At 38.7% G+C, this 26,521-nt stretch overlaps 1 protein-coding gene across 2 annotated transcripts in view; it reads left to right on the top strand.

Annotated features, from left to right (window-relative positions):
- KCNIP4 (potassium voltage-gated channel interacting protein 4) overlaps window positions 1-26,521 on the top strand; it is a 354,092-nt gene that overhangs the window by 107,908 nt on the left and 219,663 nt on the right. The window contains exon 1 of one of the 2 annotated variants that reach the window (XM_064449225.1): window positions 14,733-14,958. The exons of the other annotated variant lie outside the window; for it this stretch is intronic. Within the exon in view, the coding sequence (XP_064305295.1) occupies window positions 14,859-14,958 (100 nt within the window). The 5' untranslated portion in view covers window positions 14,733-14,858. Of the gene's footprint in view, window positions 1-14,732; window positions 14,959-26,521 lie in introns of those variants that run through there. 2 annotated transcript variants of the gene reach the window in all.

The raw sequence follows: 26,521 nt of genomic DNA, 5'->3' as shown, positions 1-26,521 counted from the left end.
ACTTAAAGCAATTACAGAAATTGCAACAACAAAATTAGAGTGGTGTTGTAGATACTTTAAGCTTTATTCTAGCAGGCAGACTGAATTCCAGGATGGACAACGGGATATGCAGGTTATATTTTTGGCTCTATAACTGTGTTATGAATAGTTGTTTCTTATCTCTTAGTTTGTGTCCCTTTCTAAAGGTAAGCAACAAATATTCATGCAAAACACTTCTGAGAAATACTTCGAGATTTTGTGAAAGGTGTCAAGTCCTCTGTACCATTGGTTACAATATGGGAAAAGCACATATATACAGAAACGAAGCATTTTCTAGAACACACTATGAATACATTGGTGAAGTTGAATTCAGAGTAGAAATTGAATTTTCCTTTGCATAGAATCCAACTCATAACAAGAATATTTATCGAATAAAGTGCTACTACTTGTCAATATTCCTCTCAAGGTAAAATACCAGATCTCATTATCTGCTTCAATAAACCACATTAACAATGAGGTCTATTGCTTTTCACCATGTTATTATTGCTGTTATCCCAATCACATGAAGTGAGATCAACTATGCTTGCAGGATTTTGATAAGGATGCAATAGGAAGTATAAATAAAGTATTTTCTGAAATGTAAAATAAAGGAGCAAAGAAAAGAAACATGATTGAAGAGCTGTGACTCATTTCTCTTAAAAACTAGGGTGCATGCCTGTTCATGTATCTTCTATTTTTAAAAATGTAACGACACTCTAAGGCCCGTGTTAAAGCAAACAGAAATACAGAGCTGATTTTTGTTTGTGAATGTCCTTTATTTGCTGCATTAAAAAGCCCGGCCTATGTAAGGCACAGGTTTTCAATCAAAGTTGGTTTTGGGGTTGGTTTTTATTTGGGGGGGACTTTTTTTGGGGAGCTGTTGGGTTTTCTTAGGGGGACAGTGTGGGTTGTGATTTTTTTTAAAGAACTGAATTGTACTTCAATAAGATAAACTTTTTATTTGACTACAGGTATCCAAATACAAGGTGCCTGTTTTCAGAGTGACTAAAGGCCTAAGTTCCTTGCTTATCTCTTTCTGCAGAAACAGGAGCTATGGCAAGCAGGCTTTCCATTACGATTTGTGCTGCCCCATGCAGATGCTAGCAGCTGGGAATGGTCCTCTTCCTCCCCTCATCACACAAGCTGAGCCCAGGTCTCCAAATTGAAGATGACAGGACCTGCTAATATGAGCAGAGAATTCTGACAAGCAGCATTTTACTTGCATTTGATGGAAGTTTGAATGATTATATTGGCCACAAGGCCAATCAACTCTGCTAATTCTGCATAAGGGACTCTAGCGTACACCTTGAACCACGGCTGGCGTAGTCAGCAGTGCTGCCCACGGGAGGAGTCCTGCCCCTGCAGGACACAGTCCTGCCAGTTTTCTGGTGTGGTGACAGGCCAGGTTTGTGATGCCGACTTGCATACAGCTCTGTGTCCCTTGGTGTGTGTAATGACAGTGCCCTGGCTAGGAGAGAAGGCTTGAAGTCATAGATGTCCCACGTATAATTTAAGACATAAATTAATAACTAGTTAGTAAGTAAACATAACCAGCTGTCCCTTGTGTAAGTTAATAACTAGTTGCACAGGAATATGCAGCAGTTGTAACCAAGATTAATCAGTCCCTCACCTTCAGGCTCCAGCAATATGAGAGTGCTCCACAGAGAAAAGTTCCTTGTGATCATACGCTCTCCAAAAGCACAGCCAACATGCTGCAAGGCCAGAACACAGCTGGAGAGAAAAAGTACAGAATACCTCATTCTGTCTTTTAACTTTCATTTTCAGTTAGTAAAGTCAAACATAAATCATGAGGTTAAAAATGTAAGCATCAGCTTCAAAAAGAGAGAAATATTGCTTGCAGTTTTCAGCTGGCCCTGGTCACCTTCTTTCTCATGCTGGCATGCCTGTATTAAGTACTAAATACAAGCATGCCAGCATGCCATTTAGTAATCCAGTACTAAATAAATGTCAAGTATCTTTTTAAACTGGTGAAATTTTGCACTCATTTTGTGCTTTTGGAAAGGACTGTGTATTGCAAACCAATAGCAAATTAAGTCCAGCACCTTTGGGACCACTGGTTTATGTAGGTCTTGTTGCTCACAGATTCTGTTGCAGATTGCATATGAGGTTTTCTTGTTTGTTTCTTTGGTTGGCTGCTTTTAGCTGAGTTCCTTCAACCGGGAGAAGAAAGGGAGACATTAGCTCACATATTACTCCCCTGATCTCTGTGAAATCTCATATTATTCTTTCTCTGTACTCAAAATGGGATTGGGTCTATACTAAAGCAGAGGCAAAAGTGTGTCCAGATGATTCTGAGCCCAGTTTCTTTGAGCATCTTTCTTCTTCTCTAATAAGACATTGTCCAACCACAGCCAAACCATTTTTTGGATCATTTGATGAATGGAATAATTTGTGATTGAAGTATGAAATTATTTTTCCATAATTTTCTGAAAAGAGATGCACTGGAAATCCATAGGTCTTTTTGGATGCTGTAACAGATGCTGTTCTGCTTTCCAGAATCTCTTTGAATTCTGCTCATGGGTGACCCATACTTCATTTGTACTTGATTTTCATTTAATTTATCCTGAAACTTGTAATAAAGCTCTCTAGTGTTCAGTAAATTACATGGAATTGAAATCCAGCTACATAAACTGTTCACATGCAATGTAACAGTTATTTAGGGCTCATCTCTGCCAAGAGATAAACGCATTCAAGAGTACAATAATTTATATGTTGAATATTTGGCAGCATCTCCCTCAGTACAAAGCAGTTTCTCTGCTGGGATACTAAATTCCTCCAAAAGAGTTCGTGAGGTCAGAAATATGTATTTCTGATCAAAATTCTGTGAAATGGGTCCTGGCTTAAACATATATTACAGATTAAGTTGTGTCTCCAGCCAAAACTACCATAACAATGCTGAATTTATTTCCTAGGGCAGACACTGGCAAGTCAGGAACTCTGTGACTACCCCTCATTTAATCTGTGTTTCAGTCAATGCAGTGCTCAAAACGCAAAATCATTGTGCCCAGACACTCTGTATTTGGGGGATTTCTGGCACAACTTTCTTTTCCAGTGCAATGGCCAAGCAGTCTCCATTTGCTGGGTTTTTTCAGTGTACATGATCATAGCATGTATTCATATGAGTCAGGGATAAATGCTGACCTCCATTAAACACTTTATACCTCAGATAATTTTGCTGGCTGCAGCTGATCTGAATTTGAGGAGCCAAATGAGCTTACAGAAACAGTGGCATTCAGTGGTTTCTAAATTAAGTAGAAAGTACGTCCCTACTGGACTTTTTAGTTCAGTCATGTTCCACTTAAATAGAAAGCTTAGATGCTTTGCTTCATTTTATTAACATTTCTCATTTAGATTATGATACATCTTGGGATGATTTTCTGAATGTATATAACAACACAGTCAATTCCTAGGGAAGCTTTTAACCAAAATGAGGAAAAATAGAGGAAAGAGTACAATGTAAAAGCAAAGTAGTTGGTAGTCAGTTTTAATGAGAGTTATGTTTTCAACAGCTGTGGAATAATTTAGAATTTATTCTGCATGATTCTGAAATTTCTACATTTGTATGTTAGGAAAAATGCATTTCCTCAAACTTTTTTTTGTTCCCTTTTCTGAAAAACTGTTTAAAAATAGCCAGAACATTTTTGATATTCAGTTTTCTAATGTAAAAAAATGCACCAGAGCATCATAAGTAGGATGTATATGAAAGGACATATGAAAATTAAGTCACTGCTTCAAAGAATTCTAGTAGTTCCCATTTAAATTCTTTAGACCAGATCCGCTTCTGTGAGGGACAGATTTACAGAGATGTATGAATAAGACAAGGATAAATGGGCTCACATAGCAGCAAAAGAGATTGGGGAAAACACTGGGTTGGGGTCAGGGTCAACTTCTAGAGAGTAATAAAGTATTAGAGTTCTTGGGGGGGGGGATTGAGCTCTATTTTTATGTTTATGTTTTTATTGGTTTTTTATGTTTTTATGTCTGTCAGTAAAGTACAATGCAAGACACTGGACTAGGTGGATTCCTGAGAACCTTTAAAATTCTACAACTTTATAATTCTAGTGTGCAGAATTCTTTGAAAAGTATTTTCAGTTGATGCTTCTCTCAGAACTATTTATTGCCAGCTATATTTTAAGTCTTCTTTCCCAAAGGAATATTTTTGTTCTGTTACTGTTGTCTTGCATAGGCCGTGTTTTCTAAGGCTTCATTCAACTTAGTGATCCCTTTTTTGAAAGTTGAAGTGTAAGGTCTATATGTATTTAACTCTCAGCAGAGCTAGGTGCATCTCTGATGGTCATCACTAAAACATTGCTCTGGTTTCAGATAATTATTATATTACATTTTTAACTTGACACTTCAATTACTTTTGCAACAAAATGAAATAGTGATTTGGGAATAGGACAGATTTCAAAGCTTCACGCACAGAACAAGTTTCACCGATGTAGGTCATCAGAATGAGGGATGACTGCCTGAAAATTGTGCAGTTTCTCAAAATGTCTCTGAATTTATTCTGGATCATTGAGAATTGTCCCCATATGAAAAGAAAAAAAAAAACCAGACAGTCTGCTAACCTTCCCTGCCTGCAGAACTTTGATTATAGGAATATCTCAAAAGCTCTCATACCTATTCAAGTATCAGGTTGCAATATGCCAAATGTTTGGTTCTTTTACTGTCCACTTGATTTTATTTTTTTTTTAAAAAAGAGAAGCCATGAAATGCCTAATATTGATGACCTATTACTAAGTAACTCCTAAGCACATTAACTAACATCTCATTGAGAAGAAGGATCAGCATTACTCTGATAACACAAGCTATTGTTAGAGCTGGCATATTGTAGGGGAATAGACAGGGATCGGCGACCAGAAGATTACGGGATGTGACGGAAAGATAGACTCCTCCCCATAGGAGTGGCAGGAACAGGAACCGCAAGAGCTATATAAGCGTGTGACGCAGCTAAATAGACGGACATTTTGCATCCATCATATTGATGTCTGTGCATCACTGTCCCCAGGGTGGGTAGAGCCCTGTGTCCCGGAGGTATGCGGCCCAAGATAAGTTCTCCCGTAGAAGCGTACAGCTACAGCATATAAATATTTAGCTTAGAAGTGTATCATCGTACTCCTAGACTCCACAGACTTTTGTACCTATGACTCACGGCTTACCAGTTATAGGGACTATAGACAGTTTTAAAAGTCATTCTGGGTACTCTCTGAATATTGCATCAAATAGTTCTTTGCTGTTTTCCCTACATTTATCAGAACAAGGCACTCCACTATTTTTACAGAGGCTAGCAGTTGGGTTAAATCTATTCTTAAGAAAAAAAGCTACATTCTGGGCTTTCTTTTGTAGCATATTATCCTGTGCTTGCTAGAGACTTAACTAACATGTTATAAGACCACTAGCAAGGATAAAATATAAATCACAGAATCACAGAATCACAGGTTGGAAGGGACCTCAGGGATCATCTAGTCCAACCTTTATAGGAAGAGCACAGGCTAGACAAGACGGCCCAGCACCCTGTCCAGACGACTCTTAAAGGTGTCCAACATGGCCGGGTCAACCACTTCCCTGGGGAGATTATTCCAATGGTTGACTGTCCTCACTGTGAAAAATTTCCCTCTGGTGTCCAATCAGAATGTCCCCAAGAGCAACTTGTGTCCACTCCCCCTTGTCCTCTCCATGGGTCTCCCTGTAAAAAGGGAGTCTCCACCTTCTTTGTAGCCACCCCTTAAGTACTGGTGCATGGTGATGAGATCCCCTCTGAGCCTCCTTTTCTCAAGGCTGAACAAACCCAGTTCTCCCAGCCTACCCTCATATGGCAGGCTTCCCAAATCCTGGATCTGTAAAAAAACATGTGATGGAAGTTCAGTTCTTCCTGCAGTCAAAGCCACCATATTATATCTGCATGTATGTTTTTTGAAAATATGGAGAAACTCCGTATGTAGAAATGACAGAACTATCAAAAAGATAATGGTGGAAAGCCACAGCAAAGAAGATGTTTTTTAGGGTGTCATTGGTAATGTATTGAAGATGGTACATGAAGCCATAGTTGAGCATAGAAAGTAGAATAGAATCCTAATATTAAATTGGTAGAACATCACGTGTGCTTCATACCAATATGCTATTCACTAGGGACTGAATGTATGATTCTGTACTTTGATAAATTCAAAGAGGATGCTTAGTCTTACTGTACCAGTATTTCTGATCCATCCATTGCTTGGTAGTATAGAAAAGATTACACTAATATTTCACTTTGACAGTGAGATACCAGATAAGAAGAGATGGTTAATGTGTGACATGGATGAAGAACAGGGCTGAGATCACTGTCACTTGACAGACAACCGAATTGTCAAAATACAGTAACCTGTGGCTCAATTGCAAGGTAGTCTCTACTGCAATAACTGTTCAAAGTAGAACCCGGAAAAGGCAGAGGCAAACTTTCTCCTTGTAATGTGATGTTCACATTTCAAGTGAAATATGTGAAACTGTAGTGAAGCTTTTCAAACACCCCACTTGTTTTTTGTTTGTTTTGACAAGTGACGTTCATTAAATGTCATATTTCATATTGTTTTACATTTCTGAACTCCCTGGAACATTCAGAGCTCTCTTCATCATATATTGCCAGTGAATATAAAAGCAAAGCAAATATTATCTGGCCTCTTGTAGAAATTCTTATAAGATATTAAAATGAAAGAGCAACAGTCTTTTGACACTTTTGAAGATTAATATGTAAACAAATTCCAGTGTTTTGTTTGTTCTTTATGTCTCCACTGGGTCTGTCTTTGCTCTTGGAGTTTCCATGCCGTTTTGGAAGGTTACTAGTTCACACAGAAACGTGTTCACCTTCAAGACCCAAGTGGAGAAGGTGTAAGTCAGGGCCTAATCTTTCCAGTGCAGCAAATCTGAATTTAAATAAAAGCAGCTTTCAAAAAGCATAGAGTGTTGAGGATTAAAGAGCCAATAGAATCACTAATATGTTGTAAAAGAAGTCATATTTTTGGCATGCAAATGACCACTTTATAAAGAAAAATGTTCACTGGACACCAAAGAGTATAATAATAGAGGATGGAAATGGTAATACAGGTATTTGTATTGAATAAAGACAGGAGAGAGAATTTAGATAACAAGAAGAATTTCCTGGCTATAACTTAAGAGTAGCTCTGCTGAGTTTAGCAGTGGTGAAAGTCTCCAGATCTTGGTGCTCAATGCACAGAAATCATCTGTTCGTTTAAATAGCAAATGTCACTACTTTATGTCTCTCTGGACCGTTGCACTAATGTTTGTCAAACCTAGGCTGTAAAGATCACATATGCAACTGAACTAGTCGGGACTGCCTGCTGAGACTCCTAACCCAAATGTTTGTATCTATACAGCTGTTCACATAAAAGGGTCATCTATCCTTGCCAGCTGGTTTAAAAAAAACATTAACAATCATTGAGTATCAATGTGATAAACATTACTATTGAATATATGGTTGGTATAAGTTATTTGTAAGATATTTTTTCACCATGAGAAAAATGGTACAATCCCCCTTGATTCTTCAGGCACCCTAATGCACCCTTCAGTGAGTTTCTGAAATGATGCCTTAGCATCACACTTTAACCAAAACAAAACTCCTAGGAAAACTAAGACTCTGACGTTTCAACCTAAAACAATCTTTGCATAGGCACATGGATTTGTTTTGTATCAGATTCATACACGGTAGAGGTCTGCAGGAAACAGCATTAGGAGACAATGTCAGGTTGTTAGGAAGAAACTTGTTGGGCTCCTTTAATTGGGCAGAGTTGGAAACTGAGTATATCTGTCAGCTTGCTTTATTTCCTTTTTATATATAGGTATAACCAGTCTGAAAAAAAGACATTGAATTTGTCACTTTTTTGTTCTATCATTTGTCTTAATTAAAACTACTGGGCAAAGTAGAAGCTCACTCTTTGGACTAGAAACACACCCTCTAACAGCACGCTGGTGCTTAAGTCAGACTGTAAGGTTCAGTAGACATTGGTTTCAGATTCCCTAGATTTTTTGTTCTGTTTTGTTTTGTGGTTGGCTGGTGTTTTTTAAAGCAGAACTATGAAAGATGCTGTCTTGCTCCAACATCCCAAGCTGTTTTCCACAGGTGTATGAGCTAGGCTTTCCTGTGACTTTCCACTGTTGATTGCCATAACAGCCTCCTGTTACCTGCAGTGAGCTACTAATGAACCAACACGGGATTTGGAGGAAAAGTCTGGCAAACATCCACATGCTGCATCAGCTGAACTGGAGGAACTCTTCAGTCAGTGTCTTATTTTGAGGCTGTAGATAATTTTCCTAATCATGTTTATGTTAAAGTTAACTTAATACAATGTTCACAGCTAAAGTCTGCAGGAAGCTTGACAGTTTTCCAGCTGCAAAAAATGTAGCAAAAAGCAGAGTGTATTTCTAATTATTAATGTTATTTCTAATTATTAGTGATGTGTCTTCTCCATTTGTTATCTGGATGAAAATTTTACCATGTTGTGTCATAAAATTCTCACTCTGACCATAGCTATGCATTCAGAAACGTCAGCATCCACATGCTGTGTATCGCAGAAACTTTGTGAGACAGGGAGAACAGATGTAGTAATATTTCAGAATATTAAGGGGCTGTATTAGAGCCAGCAATATTTCTTATCAATAAAGTCTAACTTACAAGTAAGTAAAGCTAGCTTTATTTCTTGGGTGGGTGAACAGCTCAATAGTCTCTAAAAGTGAACAGTGACTTGGTGTGGCTGTAGTATGTTAGGACCTCCCCTGAAAGTGACGGCAAATATTTTGTATATGATGAAGTAGATTCATTAGAAATGTAAAGGGAGGGCTGAGGCAGTTGGAGTGGTAAGCCAGAATGGTGATCTTTGCAGCAGTATCCTGAGTGGATAAAAAGAGGAGCAAAATAGCACTTGACAAGGACAGAAAAGAGATGGTCACAATAGTTGAGGAGCAAAACCATGCAAGTCTAAACTAAAATTTTAGTTGTCTGACAGGGCAAAACCATTGAATCTTAGAGCTGTTGCGCTGAACACATTGGATATACCCTGGATTTGAGAGCATAAAGGGAGAAGTAAGTAAGAGGTGATACCCTGGTTGAAGGGCTGCAGGACTGACATGGCTAGGAAAGTTTCAGTGAAGCTATTTGTCTCCCAGGCAGAAACTCACGCACTTACACTTTGGCAGAACAACACAGTGTCTTGAACAATACTGACGGAATGAAGGTGTGGGTCACATTATACTAACAGGCCTGATGAGGCACAGGGAGATCACTGCTGGAGACCTGGAACCACCTGAGGCATCCCACAGCTGTGTGAGGCATTGAACATGAACTATTTGAGGCCATGTGTCATTCAGAGCAAATTAAAGCAAATATCATAAAACACCCTCACTTGACACACTCTGACTATCTCAAAATTTGAAATGAAGCTTGCTGCATTAGTTCTCCTTTGCTGAAGATGCATAGGAGTTTTACAAATGACAGTTAATAACTCTTGAAATTCTACGTGATGGGATTTCTCTGCAGTTTGGAAATTGATCAATATGTTCCCTCAAGCGCAAGCACTTGAAAAATCATTAAGTTTCTTAGGAGAAAAATCCTTGCTAATAAATAGGTAGCACAAACAAATAATGAAAACAGTTAAGCTTCATCTGTGGAATTACAACAGCCAAGTATCTTTCAGCTTCAGTTTCCACAGAGTTTTAAAATATAGTTGTCTGACATTTTTAAGACATTGAACTTTTTTGAAGATTTTTTCTTTTTAATGAGGTTTAAGGACCTCCACTAAAGATGGAGTTACGGGGATGGTGTTTTTCCATGTGATGAGAAAATTTCTATCTTCTAATGATCACAGTTAATGATCTTCATGGTCACAGTTAATGAGATATCTGCATCAATTTCTGGAAATATACATTACCAGATTCAGGGAACCATATTTTCACTGTATGGAAAGGGATAAACTTAAAATATAATACCATTTTAAGGGCTCCAGAATACCCACATACTATTCAGAAGACAGTTTAAAATAACTGACATATTGACAGATTTTATGCTGCTTCTGACATTTATAGCAACCCAGAACTTCTGAAGAATGATGTTATGATATTATCAAGAACTTCAGATATACTTTTCAGCTGGGACTATGTCTCAGTCGGCTGGTGGGGATATTTTATGTCAGAGTATTTGAAAAGCCTGCTTATGAATATTGCAGTACGTAACTTTTTTTCTATTTTAATCAGTTCTGTAAAAGCAGGTATTTATGCATTGCCATCTAAACATACGCCAAGTATGAAGAGCCAGAACTTCTGCTTCATGACTACATCTCGCTCCCCTTCCACAACTGGAGACAATATGGGTGAGATACAACCTTCATGCCAGCCCATAAAATTATTGCTGACATAGGGCTGAAATGTCTGTTTAGGGAGTCATTGTGCATATCAGTAGTATGGCTTTTTGGGTGGGACTAGGAAGTAGTCTTCTTCTGATGTGGCTTAAGCATCATCATGTCTGAACTGTGGCAACTCCTTGAGTTGTGACAAGTGCAAAACATTGGACACAGTTTGGGATGTAATCTTAGACAAAAATTATGAAAAGGTAGAAATAAGGCACTGTGCTGTCAGACTGCTGAACTCTTTTTTTTATCAGTGCTTAATCTGGGAAAGAGCCTATAGAATTGAAGCCACGTTGGCTCAATGCCAGACAAAAGTTGCAAGGTGTGGGCCATTATATGATTTAACGTTTATAATGGCTGAATGCATCATAGTCTTTTGTATCTTTTCTTTGAATACATTAAGTATTTGCTAAGAAAGAGTGTTAAAGCTAAAAGTTTGTACGTTTTTGCTGGTGGTTTCACTCGGTGATTTGATGAGCTAGAAGATTTACTAGGGTTTTTTTTTAATTTACATTTATGTTTTATTTTCTTAATTTCTTATGCCAGTAGTGAATTTAAGAGAGAGAAAAAGGAAGACTAAAGTGTAATAGCAGTTAGCTGCTGACATAAGTTTTTGCACTTATGATGCATCATGATTTTCTGGCCCATTTTCTCCTTTAGAAAGAAGGAGTGGTTTACCCCCTTTTAAGATTAAAAAATATAAATCTTTTAAATAGCTACACAGAAAAAAATATTTTAATGATTTTATTGGACGTTGGAATATTTATTCAAAGCTGTTCTTATTAAAGGTAAGAGAAAAATGTTATTTATCTTTGTAACAAGTTGCAGGGACATCACTTCTAAAGCAATCATTAGATTGCTCTAACTTTACAGCATGATTTTTACCCTCATCAAATGCATGCTGAGAAATACCATTTAGGCTATTCTCAGTCAAAATCAAGAAATTGTAGCTTCTGTTAGAGGTTCTGTTCTCCGACTTTACGTATGACATGGGACTCCTACTGGTGCTGGTCCATTTCAGCTTTCTCTTGCTGTAGATGATGACTTTTGTACCCAGCTCTGCCAGTTAGCTCTACCACTAACAAACCCCCTGCCAATGACAGCCTTCCCCAAAATCTGTTAGTGCATCAGTGGATGTGTGCATCCCAGTTTGCTTTATGCAAAGTCATCAAGGTTAGCTCGGATCACTAATCTGAACTTTTTAACCAAATCCAATTGCTTTTGACTTACGCAGGCCGGGCTCACCTAAACTACTTCACTAGGTGGTAAGGAATATCAATGGATAGGGATTATCCTCATGGACGCCATGATGAAAACCTGAGAGTGGCTTAACAAGATCCAGATGAATATGAGCGCATAATAAAAGAAAATGTAAGAAAGAAATATAGCCATTGCTGGGACTCCATCAGTACACCCACTCATCACTTTTCAGTCTAAATTAATTGGGTCTTTTTTTAACATTAACATTTCATGGTATATGGCATTAAGCAAAAGCAGTAAGATTAATGGTATCACAGATCTGAGTCATAGTAATGTAAACAGAGTCACTGTATTGTCATTTAGAGCTCCATAACAGGATGAGAAGGGACCACTTAGATATTTCTATAGCTCAAAATATAACCAGTGACTTAAATTTAATATATTTACTCACATGACAAAAACTAAGAACCTGTGAAATGCTTTGATGAAAAGGAGACGGCATCTATAACACTCTCTATAATGAAACCTTTTATCTGCAGTTATACATAAGAAAAACACAGCTATGTGCTGTTGCATAAAAAACACTTGTATGCCATGGTAATTTATGCATTCATATCTTTCCTCCCATTCCTATTTCCTCCATTCCTCCTTATCTTGTAGTCCTTTTCCAAATTTAATTCCAGAATGTATTGAGGCTTGGGTAGTTAGACAAGAGACAAAATAGGGTTTCGATATTTGCAAGTATGTTAGCTACATTCTTCTGATGTGTTTTGATAAAACTGTATGGGTAAATGAAGATCACTTTTTTTTTTTTTTTAACGGAAGACAAAGAAGAAACCAACAGACCACTTCATTGCTTTTGGCAAGGTACTTGGAGAGATAATATTTATTTTTTAATAAAAAGAAATAAAGAGAAGTAATTATGCCATGAAGTTGGTAACCCTAACTGTCAATAGAGTCAATTCCATTTATAAGCAGGTAGGGATGTGAGGATCAGAGATAATTTTGTACTATTTTGCGTTCCTATAGGAGAAATCTATTTTGTAAGGTTTTATAAAGTTTTGCTAAAAAGCAACGTCCTAGTGCATGTTAGATTACCTGTACGTATATCAAAAGGAGAAAAAAAAAAGGAGATTCTCATGGCTGGTTCACAGCACCTGAGACACCTGAGTTTAGTCACAACTTTTTTGCAAAGTCCTAGCCTTCCCTGGGGATTACTATTCTTACTGTGCTTTGGCATCCGCCTGTAAAACTGGAGTAATACTAATTCCTTCCTTTCTTCACTTTCTCTGCTGTGGCTTGGAAAAAGAGTCGGAATTAGACATAGGTGCAGTAAACCTACACCTCTGGAAAACAGTTTACTTTGCCTGTACTTGAGGAGGCAGATCCCAGACAGCGGATCCCCACATGCGAATTTGGCTAGTCGCTGCCAGCTGTGGGGTGCAGGTTTGGGGGGCAATGCAGCTGCCTTCTTTGCAGCACCGCCACCATCACAAGCTCTGCTTTCCAGTTTTCTGCTCTCAGCTCTGAGTAAGTACAACAGTCACAAAAGTAGTAAATACTGGGTCTTTTAAGAAAGTGTTTTCATTTCAGCATTTTCAGCAGACCAATATTAACGTCAGTTCATGCGGCAATGCTGCATGTACCCAAACACGACTTGTATCAACCTTTTGGGTATGGCATACAGGTTGCAGAGGTTACTGTCCTTGAAGCCATTGACAAGATAGCTTAGAGGGGAAAGATATTTAGACTTGTTTGGAAAAAAGATTGAATGAGAGAAAGACAGTGATGGTAAGGAGGAAGTTTTCAGCAAATAAAGATACCCAAGGAAAAGCGACCTGCAGAAATGAAACGAATACAAGATTTAGGATGGAGTGTTAAATCTTAGGTTTTCTGACAGAAAAAGTCTAAGCAGGTTTAGGGAGTCCAAACCCAAGCAAAAAAGCGCAGAATAGTGATACGTGAACATTATGCTGTATGGATTTATCCATCCACTGTAGGAGAAAAGGTACCTATATTATATCAGTTAGCCCCCTTATTCCCACTTCATTCCACTGTTTGCAGCAATGATAACACCCATCATAATGCAAGTATACCCGGAGGACTTCGAAGTCGCTGCCATTTCCAACATGGTACTGAAGAAAACCAAACCCTTGGCAGTAATTGATTCCAGCCACGTGGGGGACAGTACTCTACCAGACAGGATTAAATTTGTTGCAATTATTCCCCTGCTCGTTCTGCTCCAACAGAGGGGCTCTTTTTCTAATGTAAATTCCTTCTTAGATGCTAACTTATTAAGGGATTTAAAGAGTAAATCCTGAACCATGAATAGCGTTGTGTGCCGCATGCGACAATGCCGGTGTTGCGCACTGTTGTACATAGGCCGGCGGCTGCTGCTGGTGTAAGACAGCGGCTCAGTCCTCCTGTGGTTAGTGTTGGTGTATTTCACCGCTAATGTTTTCCATGGAAAACAGTTTGTTTAGCAAATATTACTGAAGTGAGAAACCATCAGAAATAATGAGCTCGCTTTTCCTTCTCCGCCTCAATCTGTTCAATTTTCGTTTTCCAAGCAAGCCCGCCTAACAAGCCTGACAGAATCTGAGACGGCACATTCGGGTTTTTTTGGTTTTAATTACACAAAAAAGGATTCTCAGTTCACCGCTAAGTACAAACCGCTGCGAACTCCTCGCCACACGCAACAGCCTGCCCCTCATCGCTCCGAGGCAGCTGTTTACCCGCAGAAACTAGCGGAGAAGTTGGCAGGGCCCGCCCGGGCAGGCCCCGCTCCGGCCCTGCTAGGCAGAGCGCCGGCCGCCGGCCGGGCGAGGCGAGGGCCGGCCCCGGCTCCGGCTGCCGGTGACCGCCCCTTCCCCACGGCAGCGATTCCACCCCGGCCCCGCTCCCGCCACCGGCCCCGCGTTTCCGTGGCAACGGGCGCTGCGCACCGCCGCTGCCCCCGCGGCGCGGCCCCTGCCCAGGTGCGGCGCCGGCCTGCTGGCGGGGCCGCTCCCGGTGGCCCCGGGGGGTGCCCGGCCCTCGCTCCCCGCGCGGCCGCCTGGAGCCGGCGCATCCCGGCAGGCCGGCGCTGATCCGCCGCCGCTCCCCTCCCGCTCGCCCCCTTCCCTCGCAGGAGCCTTCTGCGCCGAGGTTAATGGCTTTGCAAAGAAAGCCGGGCAGGAGAGCGCTTCCCTCAGTGGCGGTGCTCAGACCATGCCCTAACTCATCATGAACTTGGAAGGGCTTGAAATGATAGCAGTTTTGATCGTGATTGTGCTTTTTGTTAAAGTGTTGGAACAGTTTGGGCTGATTGAAGCAGGTTTAGAAGGTAAGGGAGTGCTTTTCAGTGGCTTGTCATTTTTCTCTCCCGGTTTTTCTCTTGCGGCGAGGCAAGGGGCACCTGTAACCTGGAGGCGAGGCGCGACCCGAGCACCCGGGGAGCGACAGGCGCATCGGTGGCTCGGTGGTGTCGGTCCGGTGGTTTTCCTTCGCAGGAAGAATAAACTGGTATCCTAAATACTGCAAGTATAAACTTAGGTGTTAAACAGAGATAAATGCCTTAGAATATGCATCTCTTCCTCCTGCCTTAAATCTGCGGATTTAAAGTCGTAGAGGTCAGAGCAGATTTCAGGAGGTTAACGGGCAAATACAGTTATATTGCCGGAAAATTGTATCATCATCTGTTCAGAATCCTTTGTGATTTATTCATGTTAACACCACCTGTACTGGGATTTTTATAATACCAAGTTATAAATTTTATAGTATTTAAGAACCTGTTGAATACTTCATTTAATATTTTAAAATGTGCTTGAGGGAGAACTACAGTACTCAGATTCAAAATAAGCAACTTGAACATTCTCTTAGGGCAATCAAGTGCAAGTTTTATTGCTCGATGCTTTGTTTATCTTAGATCACCTTCTTAGAAATATTGTTTGTGTATAAAGCAGACAAAATGAAAAATAAGAAGTTTATTGCATTTTAAATGCGCTTTTTATTTGAAAAAGCTAGGGGAATATTGATTATTTTTACCTTATTTCTGAAAGTGCTGTTATTCTTACCATATGAAAAGTTAGTCTAAAAAACCACTGATTGTAGTGTGGTTGCTAACGTAATGATATTCATTGCATCTCAGTGTTTTATTAGGTTCCAGACTGAAATGGTCTGTTTCTCAAATATTGAAGAAATATTGTATTCTCAAATCTTCCTGTAAGCTAGCATTTGAGTACAGTGTATATACTTGTGCCTGTGAAAAGGGGAACTTTGTTGACTGAGGGATTGTAGTTTCATGTGTTAACGAGTAAGAATATAAGCAAAATTTGATCCTATGAAAAGGTCTAAAGTAATCCTGTTTTTGTAACCCTTTCAAGAAATGCAGTGATTTTAAATAAGGAAGTTCCCTCAACTGTTTCTCTGTGTTGCAGTCGTGTGTGGACTTGCTAGGATTGATTACAGAACCTGAAAATGCTGCAGGGACTCGCAAAAATGTGTTATCAAGCGCATTTTAATAAAGAATTTAGGTATCTATTAGAGTGCATTATACTGAGTTTAAATGACTGTGGAGAGATGCCCTTTAAATGTATGAAATTCTACTTTTCTTTTTGCTTTGTGTTCAGTTGTAAATAGAAATGGCCATCAACTTGAGAAATGTTATGATAGAAGTTCTCTCTGGCATTAGAGGCTGCAGAGATTCAGAAGAAAAAGACAGTATTTACTTTTTAGGTTGGTTGGCAGGTTTGTTTGTGCTCTGCCGAGTCTGATTGTCAGACCTGGTCAGGTTCCCTGGCAAAATTTAACACTTGATTGTTGTCTGTACGTGGTTTTGTGGCTGGGAAGCTGATAATGGAAAGACAATTAGAAATATAGTAAAGCTGTCTGTAAGTGGTTGTTAGATTTCTGTAAGAAATAAGTTTCTTGTGCAGCTGCCTGTTTTGTCTGCCTCACTGGCCAAAAAACTGGCAGTCTGGATGTGCGTGGAGTCTTAAAGTTTCTTCTTACCTGGCGCAGGACAGGTTTCCAGCATGGGAATCAAGTAATACGTATAAACAATGATGTTTGAAAATGAGGCTTAGCTAAATCGCACAGACTTAGGAATTAGTTTTCTCATAGTTCAGGAACAGGGCAGGTTTATTCTCCATTTTTCTCTTAAACTTGAGAGTTAAAGATCTGAACTGATTACAACAGAAAAAAACCCGATTTGTACACTTTTACTAAGGAGTTGAAAAAATTGTTATGATTTTAAGTGTCAAGGCTATTCGTTCCCACCCATGAATGACAAGTACATGCATCATAAAACTGTGCAAATGTTAGAGATGTTTTAAAGTAGAATGCTAAGAAAAAATGAATTTTATAAGTGTACTTGGACTATCCATGTGCTTTTCCAGAAATCAGTGAGGAAGTTGGTTGCAGTTCTCTGAAAATGTTGTAAAGACATTTGCAGTTGTCTGGTTCTGGGTATTTTATAGCCCTTCTTTTTTTTTTTTTTCCCCTCAGTGGTTAGTATTTCCCAGTGAAATCTTTTTGCGTGTTTCATTCAAACGAATAGTTTATGGCTCATAAAACATATCCTATGTCTATCTGGAAATCATCCACAGATTCAGCAATAATCTGTAACACAGGGCACTCAAAGCAGGATGCTAAACCTGAAGCTTTAGTAGAAAACTAGGTTTTAGAATTAGACCATATCATGGTAACAAAAGCTTGAAGCTAACTTCTCTTCCTTCCTACACCGGTTTATCATGATTCTGAACTTTGTGAACCACTTCCACATTAATTTGGAAGAATCGGGCAATTTATGTAAATCAATAGCAAAATCTCATTTTCCTCTTTTCAGTGTCATAATAACTATCATAAGTGCAAGCAATATTCTGTTTTCTTCAGACTCTTCAGTACAAATTACATGTATAATAACAGTATGTAATTATTTTCATTATTTATGAAAAGAATAACATATTTTCAGAGTAAAAGTTGGATATACTTGCTTACGCTTCTTTGCTGATGTACTGCACTCACTTAGATAACAGTATGCTTTCTGTGGTTTTGCCCAGCTGGCTTCAACTGCTGAGTGATTCTGTTGTTGTGGGATAAATTTTTTCAAATAGATGTTTTTAATATTGTATGACAGCTCTTAAAGTGATAAGTAGCAGAACAGATTTATACACTTTTGTAGCTTGTGGGTTGCAGAGACTATATCTCTAGGTTAAATATTATTTTATGATGTATTGCACTCACTTAGGTAACAGTGTGCTTTCCGTGGTTTTGCCTTTAACTGCTGAGTGGTTTTACTGTTAGAAAAGCATTTTCAAACAGATGTTTTTAATATCGTATGACAGCTCCTAAAGTGATAAGTAGCAGAACAAATTTATTCACCCTCATGGTTTCTGGATTGCACAGACTTTGTCTTTAGGTTAAATATTTAACTCTTCATGAATTAAGTTATGTCCTCCTTAATAAACTTTACTGATTTTTTTAAAACAGTGTAAGGAGTACTGTATGGATATCTAAAGAGGAAAGTTTATTCACACTTAGTTAAAAATATAAAATTAATCATATTTTTTATATGACAAGTTTTTCCAAAAGTCATTCACAATTAAAATGAGATACAAGAACTGAGCAAGTAGAATATACAGTATGTTAGCATCTTAAGGTTATGCAGTATTCAGGATATCAATTTATATGATATCAGTATACCTTTAGTACTTTTCTGAAAGGATTGTGATCTTCATATATGAGGATCATATGAGCTTGATCAACATACGGAAGAGGTTTTGTATGTGAATACCTTCCTTGTATTTCAGCTATTCTGGGTGAATTGTTGGAGACAGAGTAGTTGAAGCATCGTGAGATCAGCCCTTTCTTTCCTAAATTTTGTCCTAATGTTTCTTGGGAAACCTGGATGGATTTTCAAAACCTAGATTACTTATTAATTAAATAAACAGCAAAATAAACTCCTCTTCATCAGTGTAAGCATTGAAACCTACACCATGAGGGATAAGGTTCAGAGAAGAAATGTGAAGGATATGAGTTGATCGAAAATATGGAAGAGTACCCTGTTTGTTAGGAAATGCTCTTATAGCAGTCCGTACCTTTAACAGGAAAAAAGAGGCATAGAATTAATCATATATGTTACTGTGAAATGTGGATTCCATGTCTCTATATTATTGATATCTATCTAATCTTGCTTAGGAGCCTTGAGAGTGGCAGTAGTAGAACTTCACAGCTAAAATTGTAATAATTGAGTTAAATTACTGGAACATTTGATTCCTCTAAAATGTCAAAGCAGCTTCTAATCCCAATTTAATAATCCTGGCCATTGACAAGTTCCCATTCAACAGAGCAAAACCACGGACACAGGCCTGTGGTATTTACAGCTATTTTTGACAAGGACTGAATATGACTGGAAACAAGGCTGAGGTTAGTGGTTGCTCTGAAAATAGCAGCCACTGAAGCTGTTTTGTTATCCTGGCTATGATCTGATGGGAGTTTCAACATGTCCACGGTGATGTCCCACTTCAGTGTTGTTCATGTGTGGAAATAAAGGAATATTCATTTCAGAGGATTCATAATCACTAGCACTTCATACTATAAAAATAGCTTGTAATAAACATAGGGGCTTTTCTGCCAGTTTCTTAAGATCAGTCTTGATGTCAAACGAGAGTTATGTGCATAATTATCAAGTATGAAAGCAATCATAGACCAATATGTAAAATGATTAGCTTGAGCTGACAGTGTGCAAAAGAAAAAGAGATTATAGAAGTTTTAATATTAGCAATTTCAGGCATTCCTTAGATGTAATTTGTTCAGTTAAGTCTTCGTCTATAGCAAGAGAAATGGAATTAAAACAGCCGTTGAAACAACTACTCAGATGTGTGTGAGTGAGCAGTAGATAGAAATTTTTAACACGGAACTGCAGTGAAGTTTTCCTTGGTTCAATATCTCTGCTCAAAGAGCACTAGCAAGTCATCTGTAGACAGTGGCGTGTATTGTAGTGAATTTGGAGCTATGCACATGTGAGCACCTGACCAGGTTGTGCGTCCTGCATGACTGGTCATCAGGCCACTACTGGGCAGAATGAGTAAGAGGAAAGCTCTTCTCCTTCTGGTTTTTTTCATACTAGAAGCCTCAAGTTCTGGATGCATTTTTTTTTTAAAAAAAAAACAAATAGGCAGCTAAGACAAGAAACTTGCCAGCCAAGGGAATTTGTAATAGGTGCCTTCAACCCTTGGTTGCCTGCTATAAGCAGTCTGATGTCTCTGAATCATCTTCTGAAGGCTGGTCCATTGTTGCTGAAAAACCTTCTAGTGTTCCCAGGTTGGTGTCTGCTGAAGAGCTGCTTTTCTCAAGATTAATTGTCACTCCTGATGATAATATGCTTGTCTAGTGCTTTACATCCACAGAGATCAAAGTAGATACGTACTGTAACTGCAAATGAAGAGATGTCAAAGAAATAGATGGATAAAGAACACTACCCTCTGAGTTATCAGTTGTTTTGCAAACTTACTAGTTTATAATTATCCTTTTTTTAAAAAAAAGAACAAAAATATTAGACCCAAGTAAGCAGAGAGTTGATCAGAGATCTCTCAGTCTTCCTCTGCGGAGAATAATTGTGATGCAGTTCATGAACACAAGGGTCTCATTCCTGTTTTAGTTTGATTATTAGTTATGTCATATAGAATGGGACTTTGAATAAATGGAAATTGTCTCACCTGCTATGAAGTGGAAGAATGCTAGGACCCTATTGCTTGGTTCTCCTCTTTTGTAATTTTCGGTGATAACATAGAGAATTTTATGAGAATGACCTGGACATGAGAAAGAGATGGAATTCTGGTCTGGTGTATCTCTCCCAAGGAGACAACTTCTGATATTTACTTCCCTTGATTCCTACTGACTACTCAATATATAATTTATATTTTCAAAGTATCTGTTTTATTTATTTACTTTGAAGAAGTAAATGCTACATTCCCACTGTCAAAGAGCCAACGTAAGCAAAGAAAAATTATATACCCTCAATGTTTGCCTATCACTGTAAATGCCTTCTACATATTCTCCACAAGGCTGAATTCCCTTTTAATGAAAACCTATAAATGCTCTCTAGTTACATTTATTGACTCTCTTCTTTCACTTTTTCACTGTCTTAGCTATCAGTAAATGTGGGTGGTACAAATCAAAATCTGCACAATTTTTACCAAGTTTTGAGAACTTTTATTACTTTTCAGTACTTCAGGCGGAAATAGCAAAAAAAAACCTTTGTCTTTTTTAATTCCCCAAAACAATAAAGCTTAATTGATGTTATGGATTTTTTTAAGCAAGATATTTAGAAATAATTAGTTTCATGGTCTGCCAAATAGAAGAGTAAACATTTTCTAAGAACATAGTTTTGTCAATGTTTAGGGGGAAATGGCATACTGAACTTGATCAGCAGAAGAAAATAACCTGAATAATGAAATCAGATGTACCCATTCTGTTTAGAAATATATTAGTGCTAATAATACTTTCTACACTTTTTTTTTTCTGTAGGATTCAAAATGCTTTGCAACAGTAAATACAATTATCTCCTGATGTATGCAAATATATCAGGAAAATGGAGCCAGAGTGTCGTAAATTTCACAAGTTATTACATGGAATAAAAAGGAGTTGTCAGATCATGTGCTTTAAATTCCTGTATGCCACCAGCCAATAACTTTTATCCATTGGCTTTTTTGATGAACCCCATAGCATGTTTTGACTAAAACATGAAATGCATTTGATGAAAAGAGAGACCAAGTGAGCACAAGTGATCTTTTTTTATTTGGGATTTATCCGTTAAGGTCAGTGATATACTCTAATTGTGAGGGTTAAAGGCTTTCTGAAGTTAGGCGGGATCAATCCAAAAACCTTAACATGTTCTGAAGATGACAGGGGAAGAAGGAGTAATCACTTGATTTTACAATTTCTTCCTTTTTGCTATTGTTAAAAAACAGGGACTGATTCCAGTTTTTTCCCCTTGTATTCACCTAGGGAGTCATGTTGTTTGTTTCCCTGCATCACCTCCAGATTTACCACATCTTTTAAGTAGGCACTGTATGTTCTCTGGCCATTAGCTCTGTGTCAGTCATTTGGTCTCAGAAGTCAGGAAGATCAACTGCACTTGCTATGTTATCTGTATGATGCTATCCTTGTTAATGTGCTTCCTTTTGTTCCTAATGCATTTTAGAAATAACCAACCCAAATATAAACTCCAAAAGTTTACCCCAGTTTATCTTTAGGCCTTTCAATAATGGATTTTCTCCTTTGCCTGTAGTTTCCTATGTAAGTTTTCTATACATCATAATTCATTCAGATTGTTATTTCCCTTTTTGCCATGTGTTCACTATTACTCTCACATTTATAACTAATGTAGCTACTATACCACAGAAGAAAAATGAGTTTTTAACCCAAACTTCTCTCTTTATTGCTGAATTGCAACATTTTGGTCATCTAGTGCATCTTCATATAGAAGTCCTAATTTTTATGATATTTTTCTGTCTGATTTTCCCATCAGTCATCTTCACTCAAAATATTCCTCAGCTTCAGAAAGTCAGGCTTTTTGACACGTCAAAGATATATGGATTTAGATACATTAGATGCACACGATTTGAATTCAGATTGCATTCATTTGGCTTACATAAATGTAAGGACATGCTCAGCTTTGGCCCTTATGCCCTTATGTTAACTTCCAGTCCGGTTTTGACCTCGTCTTTCTAGTTTAGGGGTATCTAAAATATAAGTTATGTAATATTTAGGTCAATGTCTCTTTTATTAGAAAATAGTAAATCCAGTTTTTAGGAGCTTTATTTGCTGTGGTTTAAAGATGGTGTCTTCCTAACATGACAGATTACGTATATAATTTTATTCTCTAGTTTGATAGTATCGCTGTAAAAACCCTTACTATGTTTTGGTAGGTCCTTGCATTGTCATGATTATGAGCTTTGCATTATGATTAACTCAGTCTGCTAGTTGCTTTGGCTAATCTCTGACCAATATGCTGTCTTCTGCACTCCACTCTAAGACTACATGATCAGATTCAGGTAGACCCATGTAGATCAACATCACAATAATCACATTAAAAATTATTTATTTCCAGTTATTTTACCTTCTCATGCTGTTGCTCATGGACAAAGAAAGATTAATTGACTTTTCCTGGTTTTTTTTCAGTTGCCTGATTAGGTCAGTTAAATTTGTGTAATCATTTTAGTCCTATGTGTTCTTAGATCAGGGGTGAAGGATTAAGCAGCATCATTGAAAGTGTGCTAGACAGCCTTATTATTTAGCATTAGAGTTTGTATTTTCACATTGCCCCTTCCTGAATTCTCAGCCCATATTTCTTCATATAAAATTAAAGATGATTGTATATCTTCTTCAGGTTATAAAGAAGATCTTGTGTTTTAGCTACTTTTTTTTTTTTTTTTTAAAGAGAGTTCTTCCTTTAGTTATCTGACCTATTTCTCTGGTAGCTATTGATGAATTGTTCAGGATCTGGTAGAAAATTCATTCCAGCCAGGCTGAATGCTGCCTAAATCTAATGAGACAGATGGTTTAATTTGAAACAGCATCTCTGATTTTCATTTCTGCAGTCATTTTCCCCAGTGGTATCTCTAGAAGTAACTTCTGATTGTAGTTGTCCAGTCTTTACTTCTGATAGCCCTTACTGTCATTTTCTGATAACATCACAGAAGCATTAATATATATGCTTTTCTAGGCACATTTTCTTATTTGAATCAGTAGTCCAAAAATTCTTCTTCAAACAGAGATAAAACTTGGATCATCCAAAGCAGGCCACAATAGCTATCTTCTTATTGCTGATAATGTGAGAAAATGAAAGAAAAAGAGATTAAATCAAGCGAATACCCATTCATTAATCAGATATTTATTTCCCAGTAGTTATATCAGAGTTATTGTAGGGAGTATTGTGTACTTTTACACAGAAGAGTATGATCATACAATCATTAAGGTTGGAAAAGACCTCTAGGATCATCAAGTCCAACCATCAACCCAGTCTAACACTCATTACTAACAACAAATTCCGCTACAAAAAACTCCAACAAGATAAACCTGTATGTCTGAAGCAGAAATGAGAAAGGGCTATTAGAGAAGTGAATTGATTAGGACATCAAGGAAGATACCTTCACTGGATGTATACATTATGATAATGCAGAACACTCAGCAAATGTAGGTACATCAGAATAGACTCCTGTACTCCAGGGTTTACCCCTATATCAGGAAGGTTTGATAGGGAGGTATTGGCACAGACCTGATTCATCTTCTTTTTGCCTATACTTTGAGTAAATCTCATTTGGTTTCACCTTTTATGACAAACTTAATTTCCAAATTATGTTTTGTATACATAGTTTTATTTAAATATCCCTGTTGGAGGGGAGCAGGACTGAGTTACATGAAATCCACCTGACTAGTTTTTTTTTTTGGTCCCTCTATTACCCTTTTCCATCAGACTGACAACCTTTTGTGTTCAGTGATGGCTTGCTGTTGCAAAGCCAATCGTGCCATTGTATACACAGCTGAGAAATTCCATAATCTTGTGTTGAAATCATCAGGATTGACCAAATAAAGATATGAGTTTCTGTGCGCGAGTGTGATGAGAGAGGAGAGAAGTTGTTCTAGAGAGAGTTCTAATAACCCACAACCCAAAACTCTAAGATATATTACTTCCAGGGTGAAGAAAAAGATGAGTTATGTGCAGTATGTAAGGAGTATCACACCTCACAGTTGCATGAATATTTGTTGGGACACTTAAGAGATGCCTTTTGCATCCCATACATTATCCATTCTCACTGGCTTAGCACAAATGAATAATTGATAAGAACTGATAAGAGACCTCTTCTTGTAGAAACTACTCTTCTAGCTGAGTACTCGAGAACACCATTTTTCTACCTAAACTATCCAATTTCTGCAAGTAGTTGTAAGCAATACTTATACTTGTGAATACTTCAACTCATAGGTTAGAATTGTGCCTGTAATACAGTATTGTCAAAACCCTCTTGTTACCAAGATTAACAGTTTTTTGAAAAACAGTCTGAATCTAGTAATCCATTATGAGGACACACAATAAAATATTCTTATTACCTAGATTACAGATATTTCAAAGCTAATGTGATACATTTCAAGGTTAATTGCTGCTATTATCTCCATTTAGAAAACCCTATGACCTCTCTTGTATTAAAAATAAATTATACATGCATGTATATCTGCAGTATGCATTAAGAGTATTGGAGTAATTTTATCAAAAAACTTTAACACCTTGACTGGTAGGGTGAGACAGCATGTCATGTCAATGAGGCCCTGAAATGAACTATTCTCCTGTCCCACCCTGCTTTTCAAAAACCCTTTTCAGAAGAACAGACACTCATCTTGCAGCTCATGTGTGTTTTGTTGTTTATCAGACTCATTTTCTTGGAAGACAGCTGGTCAAGGATTTCAGATGCTGCAAACAAGCCATCTACAAGTTGATCTGTTCTTTTGGTAGCAGAAGCTCATACTCAACATTTATTCTAACGTGCCTCTACCAAGTGGTAGGATGGCTGTAGGTCACCAGGAAAGCCAGTTGCTGCTAGTAGAAAAAAACCCATCTATGTACAGCCACCTCTTGCCTTTGTCTGAGGAGCTTTCAGGAACAACAGAAACAAGACACAGCCTGCAAAACTTTCTCTGATGGTGACAGCCCATGCTTATCTGTTGCGCTTAAAGAGCAGGCAGCGATTTATCTTGTCATCAAGTGTGTGTATAATGAACCTGATATTTCCGGAAAGCCCACGTTTGTGCAGGTAATCCATAATGCTCATAATGCTCATAGACAAGCTGAGGAAGTGTGGGTTGGATGAGTGGATAGTGAGATGGATTGAGAAGTGGCTCAACAACAGAACTCACAGGGTCATCATCAACAGGGCAGTCTGGTTGGAGGCCTGTAACCAGCGGTGTTCCCCAGGTATCTGTGCTGGGTCCAGCCCTGCAATATATTCATCAATGACCTGTATGATGGGATAGAGTGTAACCTCAGCAAGTTCCCTGATGACACCAAGCTGGGAGGAGTGGCTGATACACCAGAAGGCTGTGCTGCCATCCAACGAGACCTGGGCAGGCTGGAGAGCTGGGCCGAGGGGAACCTCATGAAATTCAACAGGAGCAAGTGCAAGGTCCTGCACCTGGGGAGGAACAACCCCATGCACCAGTACATGTTGGGGGCTGAACTACTGGAAAGCAGCTCTATGGAGAAGGACCTGGGAGTGCTGGTGGGCAGCAAGCTCACCCTGAGCCAGCAACGTGCCCTTGTGGCCAAGAAGGCCAACAGTATCCTGGGGTGCATGAAAAGGAGTGTGGCCAGCAGATCATGCAAATGAGATTATCCTCCCCCTCTGCTCCTCCCTAGTGAGGACCACATCTGGAGTACTGCATCCAGTTCTGGGCTCCCCAGTTCCAGAAAGGCAGGGAACTACTGGAGAGAGCCCAACGGAGAACTACCAAGATGATCACAGGACTGGAGCATCTGCCTTATGGGGAAAGGCTGAGAGACCTGGGTTTGTTCAGCCTGGAGAAGAGAAGACTGAGGGGGGGATCTCATCAATACTTCTCAATATCTAAAGGGTGGGTGTCAACAGGATGGGACCAGATTCTTTTCAGTGGTGCCCAGTGACAGGACAAGGGGCAATGGGCACAAGTTGGAACACAGGAAGTTCCACTTAAACATGAGAAGAAGCTTCTTTCCTGTGCGGGTGCCAGAGCAGTGGCACAGGCTGCCCAGGGAGGCTGTGGAGTCTCCTTCCCTGGAGACATTCAAAACCCGCCTGGACGCGTTCCTGTGCCCCCTGCTCTGGGTGTGCCTGCTCAAGCAGGGGGTTGGACAAGATGATCTCCAGAGGTCCCTT

This window comes from Phalacrocorax carbo, chromosome 4, assembly GCF_963921805.1.
Source record: "Phalacrocorax carbo chromosome 4, bPhaCar2.1, whole genome shotgun sequence".
In the NCBI taxonomy this organism is placed as follows: Eukaryota; Metazoa; Chordata; class Aves; order Suliformes; family Phalacrocoracidae; genus Phalacrocorax; species Phalacrocorax carbo.
The sequence above is the reverse complement of the archived record's forward strand: the minus strand, read 5'-3'. Positions and strand labels throughout refer to the sequence as shown.